Source organism: Haemaphysalis longicornis, unplaced genomic scaffold, assembly GCF_048455015.1.
Source record: "Haemaphysalis longicornis isolate Haplotype H1 unplaced genomic scaffold, Haemaphysalis longicornis Haplotype H1 scaffold_3, whole genome shotgun sequence".
Taxonomy (NCBI): domain Eukaryota; kingdom Metazoa; phylum Arthropoda; class Arachnida; order Ixodida; family Ixodidae; genus Haemaphysalis; species Haemaphysalis longicornis.
Window position 1 is genome coordinate 89,491,479 of NW_027526335.1, and position 10,483 is coordinate 89,501,961.

Below are 10,483 nucleotides of genomic sequence, written 5' to 3' on the forward strand. Positions count from 1 at the left end.
AATCCGGGGTGTATCTATACATTTAATTTCCTCTTATGCTGAACTGCGAACTTCCGGAATAAAAAAAAAGAACAATGTCGGCGATTTGTGCATTAGAAAACGTGTGCATACGGCCGCTGTGACGCCACGGCATTGAGAAGCGCAAGCAAGTCGCTGAGAGAGGAAGAAGAGAAGGAGGTGGAAGAGGAGGAGTGGTTTGGCGAAGGTTATGCGCGAACGGAATCTCATCTCGGCCGCGCGACACACACTCGTGGCGATGCGACCTTTCGGGCGACCCGCTTTGTTTCCTCCTTGTCCGGCTATGGGATTAGAGCGCGCACACGGCCGACCCAGATGGGCCGCAGCCGCGTGTACACCGACGGCGCGAGAAGAGCATGGCGCGTTGCATCAGCGGACGTGTCGTGACCATTGTTTTACTCCTGTATTCACGCCGCGCTAAATGCGAGTCGTGTCTCCTCCCCCTCCCCCTCCTCCTCCTCCTCTGCATACCTTTAGGGTATGTACGGTTCGCAATTTGCCGGGAGGATCTATTCGAGGCAGCTAGGAAGCAGGTGCGTGACCGTTGTGAAAACGGCGCAGGTGAGATGCGCGGTCATGTCATTCCGTCACGCGGCGATGCAACTCTTTTGTCTGCCGCTGCTCCGACTCCCGCGGCGTGTACGGGAAGTATTTATAGAAAGCTCACGTTTCTGGGATTATCCTGTGTATACTATCGATGACTTCCTCCCTTGAAATTAAAAGAGATGATTGAGGGGCCTTGTTTTCTTTATTTCTTTTCGTTGTGCTCCTTCAATGTTATGTCTGCTATACCGCAACCAACAACTGCAATTTCTTATTCAGGGGTGGACAAAGGTCAGCCTCTCGGAGGGAGGGGAAAGGGCCTCCTGTAGCGTGCCCCACCATGAACCCTTCGCTTTCCATATCCGGCAGTTATCTGCGGAACACTCGCAACAGACAATGCGATGTAGATAACTAAAAAGCAAATGTCTAGTATTTTTTTACGTCAAATAATTTAACAATGTTAATATAAACTAAAATATTATTTACAATAGCTCATTGTAGCTTTTTATTATTACCATCATAATGGTCGTCGTTATCATCTTTATCATCCCCAGCACTGTTATATCCCTACTGCAGGACTACGATTTCTTGCGATAAGATCTTTAAGCTCATATCTTGTGTCAGCTCAATTTATTCCCCGCACCATAATTTCTATGCTCTCACTCATATTAGTTTCCTGCGTAGATCTGTTTTCACACCGACCCGCCGCGGTGGCTCAGTGGCTGAGGCGTTGTGCTGCTGAGCACGAGGACGCGGGTTCGATTCCCGGCCGCGGCAGCCACTTTGCGTACGAGATTTCGGCGCGCGTTAAAGATCTCCAGGTGGTCAAAATTAATCCGGAGCCCTCCACTACGGCGCGCCTTATCGCCTACGTTGCGTCGGCGCGTTAAACCCTACAATCAATCAATCAATCAATCAATCAATCAATCAATCAATCAATCAATCAATCAATCAATCAATCAATCAATCAATCAATCAATCAATCAATCAATCAATCAATCAATCAATCAATCAACCAATCAATCAATCAGTCAATCAATCAATCAATCAATCAATCAATCAATGTTTTCGCAGTGTGCTACCAACGTCTTTCATCTGTTGAACGTTTTGAGCAGTGGGTGCCGTAAATCCAGCTAAACCAAACTTTTCTTTCTCAAACAGGAACGGAACGTCTTCCACTTTGGTTTGTCATCTAATCAACGATGCGCGCTTTTTATCCTTGAGCGAGACACCAAGCATCTCGCTTTCAACGGCCCCAAGGGCTGGCCTGTTATTCGTAGCACGCTAAGCTACTGCAACATGAGCAAGTCCGTGGCGTACGTGTTTCTCATTCATGTTAATTTTTCATGACTGCGTTGAGGCATAGTCTTCCCTTTTTGGGCGTGCACCGGATTGCAACGCACCCAACTAATTTTATTATCTGAATTTCACTGCAATCAAATAAACACGACAAGTTTTGGGAGAGGACACAAGCTAAAACAACATTCAAGTTTGCCGTTTTCCTTTTACCAGAATTAAAGTACATCTTCTCGTCTGGTCAGTGGATAAGTAAAAGGCAGATGCGCCAAACGACCGAGATCCCACTCCTGCTATCCCGTTTCAATCTCAACTCAAGCTTAGCCTAATCCGCCGTATACGACGTCCCGCGCTGCACGGGGCTATCGTGATTCGGCTGAGTATCGAAACATTTTACAATGTCTGAAACTCTAAAACTGCTACCCCCGCTAACTCAGTGCAGACTGGGCGGGGAAAATGGTGTCATATACGATCACTGTATAGTCTCCGTGCCAACGCGCTCACGTACAGATCATAAAAGGGAAAGCGGCCTGATGTCTCGGCATCGCGGTACGAAGTAGCGTATACAGCTCTCAAATTCGCGCACGCAAAACACCGCGTACGTATCACGGTAGTCGTGCAGGATTGGGCTCCAGATTGGGCCTAGCGGCCTCCTCAGCTTGTCTCCTGTTTTTTTACCCCGGCTTCCTGAGGCACGCACACGAAATACCAGATTACGAAAAAAAAAAAAAAAAAACGCGTATACGCTACGTGTTCACCAGGCATCCACAATGGTGAGCTACTCCGCGGTGTTTCCTCGCTAGCGGCGCGCCGGCCTTTTCAAGTTCGCCGGGCGGCTTCCGCGTATGCGCCTCTTCCCATACAGCCAACCGAGTCGGGAGCCCCGACCAGCCTTCCTGTTACAATTCTCGACATTGCCCCCGAGCGGGCGTCGTGTTCCCCGAGATTTTTATTTTTCGCGCCATTTTTTTGCTCACAACTTTCACTCCAACACCCGAGGGCGAAAAACAAGCGTGTCTGAAAATGAAGACACGCGCCACGCAGGAAGAGAAGCCGTGTTCGTGCACTGAGATGCGGCTAAAGGTGAAGGACACTCGACGCTCACTCGGAGCAGTATATCAAGACGGGAGGAAACGGGCGGCGCGGGAAATCACGCGCGAGCTAATCTGGAGTCTGTTCTCGAGGGTGCACCGCACACCGCACGTGGTTGGATTCGTCGGATTGTCTCGAGAGTAGGCGCGCGCCGGTGCGCATGGATGCGGCGGGAATTGGGAGGGCGTCGACCGCCGCCTTGCCTTTCGGTCCCGGTCGCTGGGAAGTGTTTCTCTAGCTGCATACCGCTCGTTCCTTGACTGGAATGTTTGGAAAGTAATGTGGTGAGGAAGAGGAGGGAGGAGCTGCGAATGGGAAACGGACGCCCTGGATTCTTTATAGCCGACATTTTGACGGCGGTAGCTCTTAATTGGAGGTTCCAGGCTATCGCTTCACTACCGAAAAAAAAAGTGGAGACGTTTTTTAGTATTTTTTGCGACGTTGCTGCACAACCATTTGCGGAAGCACTACGAAATTGGCAACGCAAGCGTGCGTTGGAAAGGCGCTGATTTGACGCCTAGCTTGTTCTTGCATAGAGCAGGGGGAAAAAAAAGGTCAGCTTTGCATGAACTTGACACGCAAACACGTCTGGAATTGATTCCAACTTCAACGTGAAATGGATGCAATTCCCGGGGTCAGAACGCCGAGGTCCAGGCTCGCGAGGTCGAGGTGCAGCGTTATGAAAGATCACTTCGTGATACCTCAGCTGCTTTTTACAAAACCAACTAAATAAAGCCGTCACTGACTATTCCCAGTTTGAAGGCATGTTTTATTACTTAGTACTTATTGCTTAAAAACTGTCGCCCAATATTGTTAGGGGGGATCCGTGGTCGTGGTAAGAGTTTCTTTGCCATTACGTTCCCAATGACCCAAATAAAATGGTGAAATAAAAGTGTTCATTTGCGTAAATGTGGATAATTGGGATGCGATGACGGAAAGAATTCGTAACAATGATGAATAATCATTATGCTTAGGGATGTCGGAAGTGCTAGATGAGAGCCGAAATTACTCATCTTGGCACATCGTGCGCGTGCTGACACATGACGTCCTTTTTACAGCGAAGCTGTTAATGTCTCGGCTTCCACGTATCGTGTCCCTCAGCAAAATCGCCAAGAACGGAAAGCTTTCGTCCCCAGGTCTAGTGTTTATGTCGTCTTCTTGAAGGAGTTTTGGAGCGACGTTTTGGCCGGTGTCTTTCCAGACTGAGCACACGCGCATCATGGGCCGCCCCTTGATGGTTGCACAGGAGGGGGGTGATTGAAAAGGGGAGGGCGCGAGGCACGCGCAGCCGTCGACGACATGCCCGCTGTTCTGGTGGGGGATTCCAACGTGTACATCTCCCGGCCCGATGCGACCTGTCCCTTGAGGGCTATCCTCCGTGGGGGAGCGGTTTGGGTTGGTATGTTACACAGTAAGATGCCTACTATGCAGGAGAGGAAACGGACGGCCTGACTTTGATAGCCTAGAATAAAGCTGTACTCCTTCCAAGTTTCATTGAGCTAATTAGCTAGGAAGTATGCTCCATCGCAAATTACATACAAATGTGTTCTGTTTCGTGCACTCCTTGGAATGCGCCATCTCCGCTGGTCACCCTTGTTTACACAGTAAAAAAGCACTGAAATCTTTTTCGTTTTTTTTTTCTTTCGGCGTTTGCGGAAACTAGAGAACTATCTTTCCAGCGCCAGATGGCACGATAACGAGGGTTTACTGTAATTAAGTCCGTTGTGGGTTTCCTAACAAGCATTGAAACGTCTTCGGAAAGAGTGTTCGGGTTGTCTTACTTTTTGGACCTCTAGTAGTCGCGCTCTTTTTCAGTACTTCGCCATGAACCAACGGACCCTAGTCCAGACCTTAATTCAGCACAGTTTTCTTGCCGTGCTCTTTCCGGGACCTTTCTTCACAGGGTCTGCGCGTTTTCTTCTCGATCAGTGCAGCAATTAATTGCCTTTAACATTACTTGGCCCAAGAACGATATAACCACTCTCTTGATTACGAAGACTTGTCATGTAAAGTATCTAAAAACATTTGATGCTGCGTGAATCACGCATAGGATGGCAATATAGAGCGCGCTTTATATATTGTCGCCAATCGAAACCAGCGGAAATGAGCGAAACAAAGGTCTGCTACTGCCATACAATTTGTAGTATGCGAAGAAAGTTATTCCTTGTTGTCTTATCTTAAGGAAAAGGCGGCCACCCTGGCCAATAATTGGAACGCTGGAGTTCGAAAGCCAACCAAGGCTTCTTACCATCTCATTCGTTCAGAACTGGGGTGTGTATACAGTAGCCGACCGTTTTTTCGGACTCCAAAATTTCGGACTAGCTGGATACACCGGACTTTCCCGAGGAACCGCCAGTTTTCCCACAAAAGTAAAGTATATGAACAACGGATATTTATTACAAAACAAAACCAAAAATTCAATTTTCCGGACAAAGTTTTCCGCGACAGAGCAACGGTGCGACACCAGGACGACGCCATTTTGAAGTCTAAGCCACCTGGCTAGCTTCGGATTGGAAGGGGCTCGGCTTGGCTTCCGTCGGGGTAACAAATTTCAATCTTGCAGGCCATAATTTTGCATGTAGTCTGCAGCGGAAGCAATCTTGAAAGCCGGAAACGGGTCATACGTGGGCAGTTTTTTTTTCACCACTTTTTTAAGGAACCAGGTGGCGCTGACTTATAAGCGACATCGTCAAGTTTATCCTGTGGTCTCATAATATCCTACGGTTCATCATGTAGGCCTCACAATTCTTTTTTTTACCAGCTTTGCGTACAGTATGCACCGTTCCAAGGCAACTAATTTAATGATAGTTGCAGTAATTTGTAAATGACACAGAGGAGGTTGTTTCTTGGTGCATTTCCAGAATAAATGATTTCGCACGTGGATACAAGGTTGTCGTAAGTTTATGAAGATGGAAGAACAGGACGCAGCGCATACCAGTATTACGTCGGTTAGCCTCACGAGTACAAGCGTCACATAAGTCTCCAACCCAGAATGCTGAACACAGTCCACAAATCGTGAAAAAAGAAAATAAGAAGCAACCAGAAATGCTTCGAATTGGCGCCAAAGTGTAATGAATGACTGTTTATAGGTTTTTAAATAATAAGTTTTCCATTCGGCTGATTGCTGGAGGCGAAGCAATGAAAATAGGTGGTCGTGCAGCCGAACAAAGCCCACCTAGCCAAAAATCGAGCTGGTGGAAATGGTGCAGAGAATGAACGAGTTTTGTGAAATTTTATCTTCTTGCGGGAGTCCTCTCCGAATGTAAGGTAAATCTCGTTCGTTTTTTTTTCGTTCATTCATTCATTCATTCATTCATTCATCTGAGGGAGAAACTGGTAGAAAATTTTTACATTTCTTGCCAGGACTTTTGTACATGTACTTAAAACTGAGGACTGTCCTTCTGAATTTGTCGTATGGCAGCGCTGGTTTTAGGTAAAATGCAAAACAGGTGCTGTTCTTTTCAATATTGCACTTTTCAGAAAGCGGTTATTTCGAAAACAAATTTCTACGATAAAAGTAACCCGAGCTTATACGCATTCGAGCTTATACCCGAGCTTATACGCATAAAAATAACCCGAGCTTATACGCATTCAAGTAATGCATAAAATTGAATTTGAATCCCTTTAAGAACTGCATTCGTAGCAAGAAAGCACATAAAACGACAAGAAAATAGTCAACTGTAATAACCCTATAACTTCGTCAACAGTTAACCGCCTGGCGCAAGATGTAAATGAATATTCCCAAATAAAAACAAAATGCACGCTTTCGGGCATGTTCGCATGCGTAGTGGTATCAAGCACGCTTAATCTAAAAATAAAAATGGCCGCCTTAGCAAGTTTGAGCAGTCTCAACGTGAACAAATTCTAAGCAATTAAAAAATCCCGGGCCATCTCCACTAACGTGAAGCCCGGGGAGGGGCGATGCATGCCGTGTATAAGTGTATTCTCGGCGCCTTGGCATTCTTGCCAACGGAGATGAAACCGTTGGGGAGTAAAGAGAGGTACACAGCCTTGCTAGAAGTATCTTGTCTTTGAAGCGCGAAGTTCTCTAGCGCGAGACGTAAACGTGTTTCCCGGTGGTTTTTTTTTTTTTTTTTATTACGCGTTACGAAGCGCTCCAGCGCGAGGCGTAAACGAGTGTCTCGGTATATTTTTAGTAAGCGTTACGTTCCAGCGCGAGGCGTGAACGAATTTCCCGGTGTTTTAGTACCGTGACTACATGAGACGACGATTATGACGATGACGAAAGGAGACGCCAACAGCCCCTAAGGGGCTTCGCTCCCAAAACAGTTGTACAGGGCCCCCTACCTAATTAAATGACAAATGACTTAGAAGCTAATCTCCCTGCTAACAGATAAGGCCCCTAAAATAACCTTCCCTGCGCTCTCAGAAGTGCTTTATAGCATGATGCATGCTGCACACATCTTCGCGAAGCCCAGCCTGTTGACCCTTTCGCCCATCTTTAGCGTCAGCTGTACGTAGCTATACATCAGCTGTAGCATGACGATATACGCATGACGATAGCATTAAGATAACATGGCGCTGAATGAATGACATCGGTCCAAGAGCGTGATCTTAGACTTCGAATGCAGTTTTGGACGCACAAAAAAAACCTGAGCTTAGCTCGCAAACACTCGCTAGCAAGCGCAGTTGCGACACCAATCAGGGACACTCATGCTTGGGTGTACCGACACCTGTTTGTAAAATTACAATTTAGTCACAACCAGCCGAACAACAATAACGTGCTCAGTTATAATAGAGCATTCCGTGGTCTTTACAAGCTCTCAAATATACTTCAAATATCCGTGCAACGGTAAAGAACAATTATAGAAAGATGAAAAAATTGGTACCCACGTTACTTGTATGCGCGTATCAGGCTTCATTTATGGTATTTAGAAGCAGAATAAGGGTTTAACTCGGGATGGCTTTACACAGAACTACAAATAGACTGTCTCTGCCCTCTCGCGGAGAGCGAGATCATTAAGGACAATTTTTTTTTTTATACAAGTAAGCTCGCAACGTAGATGTTGAGGAAGGGGATATTTATCATCATGGCTCAAGGACCAAAATGGGATTTTGAAAACAAAGCCTAAGAACGCCATTAACTCCCTGCTCTTAATGTACCTGCGCCAACGTGAAAGTTTGAATGACAAGCTTCGTGACGTGCCGCCGCAATAGAATCTCAGTTCTTGTTAACGCTCACTTTACGCTAGAATTTTTCTGTGCAAACGCTGTCATAACTGCCCCAGACTGACCCATGCTTGCAATGCGAAATTGGAGTTGCAAGAGACATCCTGTTAGGACAAATTTCCAGCAAAAAGCGCTAGAAAATAGACAAAAATGGCACGTCTTAGCTTTTTAGCCGTAAAAATTATTTTGCTGTTACTTTTATTGCTTTATAAGACTTCGTAACTGGCCGTACTAGCTCAGTAGAACGACCATCGATAATTGTACAACTTGTAAGATATTGAGATCACGTTCAAAAAATTTTGACCTTCTCGAGCATCGAAGCTTCTATCTTTGGTAAGGTGCCTGTCTGCACGCTGGGTTGCACTTCTACAGTCTTAATAAAGAGCTTGATGGGTTCGTTATCCGGACCAGCCTCTTAGCAGAACGTTAAAAAGAGGAGAAGGCTCCTCTCGTAGTTCACTGTGTTCTACAAGAGCAGAAGGTGCTTAGAGCTCATCGACATCACCTGCCTTCATAAACGCGAACGAAAAAAAAAAAAAAAACGTATTGCACATCCCGGCTCCGAGGGGAGAAAGACCACGTGTATTCCAAGCACACAATCGACGGTGTTGCGGCGACGTCTTCAGCCGTGACGCGGCATAGGCAATTTGCAACCACGGTGAGACATCACGGCTGCGTGAAGCAGAAGCGGGCTACACCGCACGACAGCGAAATCTTGCACGGAACGCGGGGTAGCCGCCGTGGCCACGACACCGGCGCATCGGTGGCGTGGGGGTGGGGTGTGGGAGTAGTATCGGCGTGTGCCTACCTCGGACGATATCCGCTTTCATGACGACGCGGTAGCCCTTGACGACGGCCCACTGTCCGGCGCAGGAGCCGGCAAGGAGCAGCGAGACGACGAGCAGGACGAGGCGTTCGCACCACATGGTCACTCCCGTTGAAGTCTGCCGGCGAGACTGGATGTGCGACCGAGCCATGCGCGCCGTTTAACCGCTTTCCCTTTCGGCCGGGGCAAGGGGCCCGCCGGCGTTCCAGTTACGGCCCTCCCCCGCCACACCGCACTCTCGCTCTCACTCCGCCAGGAAGAGGACCACTCTCACCTGGGAGGATGGACACTCACTGGGTCCTCCGCCGCCGCCGCCGCAGCCGCATCACCCGGCGTCCAGGAGTCGGCTGTGGATGGGGGGTAGCACGAAATTGGCTGGCATTACACTTGGCCGTGGAGACAACGTCCAAGAGTCATCTGTCGTCAGTGCACGGACTTGAAAGGGTTCGGCATCCAGGCTTTGGCATCCATGATGCAGGAAAATGGTCTAAGAACCGTTCTAAATGCAGCGGAGTTCTTTCTGCTAGCACAGAGATTTTAATCAGGGGAAGGGGGGGGGGGGAGGGGGGGAGGTCATCCTGTGTACAGCCGTTAAATACGAACGTTTAGGCGGGAGTTTTAAAACCAGCGACTACGAAACTGTTTCCCGCTATCTAGCTGTCATCGCATGCTGCTATAATCTCTTGATTGATGGCTTCCGAAATACCTGGTTGTTGAATTATTTTGCCTTTAAAAGCATAATTTGTCTTAATTTTTAGAAGATTGCTAGGAATTCACTACTGACCGAGGTTCTTGTCCTTTTTTTTTCGTATATGGTGAGGCTTCCGTCTGCACCAAACGTTTGGGTGTCTGCAACCCTACCAGAAAAATGGCGCGCCAAAATGGATGAGGAAATGGTAGAGTGAACCCTCTGCTGTTTTCAAGAGGAATTTCGTTCAACAGCTGCTACCGGACATTATTAGCCTGGTGGACTTTGTCAGTTTTGAGATGCAGCCGTAAGGCAGGGAATGAAATTGTCGCTTCTGCAGGTGTCTACTGTTTTTTGTTTGTTTTCTACCTTTTGTATGACATCTTGCAAAAAAACGTCATTAGTGCGTCCTTCGTCTCTGCACCATACGAGATCCAATATTTCTATATCAGCGTAATTTTACTCGTTTCTACTTGGGATTTCCCACTGCTGTTCATTTTATTATGCATGGTTACTTATATAGAGTGTCGAGAATGAACTTGCGACAGCGAAATTCCATGCGGCCGTTGCTTTTCACCGAGAACTTCCTGCACGTTGCGACTGGAGCAAGGGTTTGTTAACAGCGAACAAGGCACTCCTTCTGACAAACCATGCCAGTCAGCCATAAAAGAGTTTTGAAATTCAAAAAACAGCATCGTGACATGCTACTGACAGCATAGAGGGAATGATTGAGCGAGTGGAAAACTTTATTAAGGCGAGCTTAGGCACTGATGGTTGGGATCCAAATGAAAGCAGGGGTGACGGACAACGAAGTCCCTACTACATTCCAC

The 10,483-nt window shown here is 47.3% G+C and overlaps 1 protein-coding gene across 1 annotated transcript in view; it reads right to left on the reverse strand.

Moving 5' to 3' along the window:
• The window catches only part of LOC144174824 (uncharacterized), a 111,286-nt gene extending 102,155 nt beyond the window's left edge, over nt 1-9,131 (reverse strand). Inside the window, exon 1 of the mRNA XM_077703732.1 lies at nt 8,948-9,131. Within this exon, the coding sequence (XP_077559858.1) occupies nt 8,948-9,116 (169 nt within the window). The 5' untranslated portion in view covers nt 9,117-9,131. The remainder of the gene's footprint in view (nt 1-8,947) is intronic.
• Between the last annotated feature and the right edge of the window lie 1,352 nt (nt 9,132-10,483).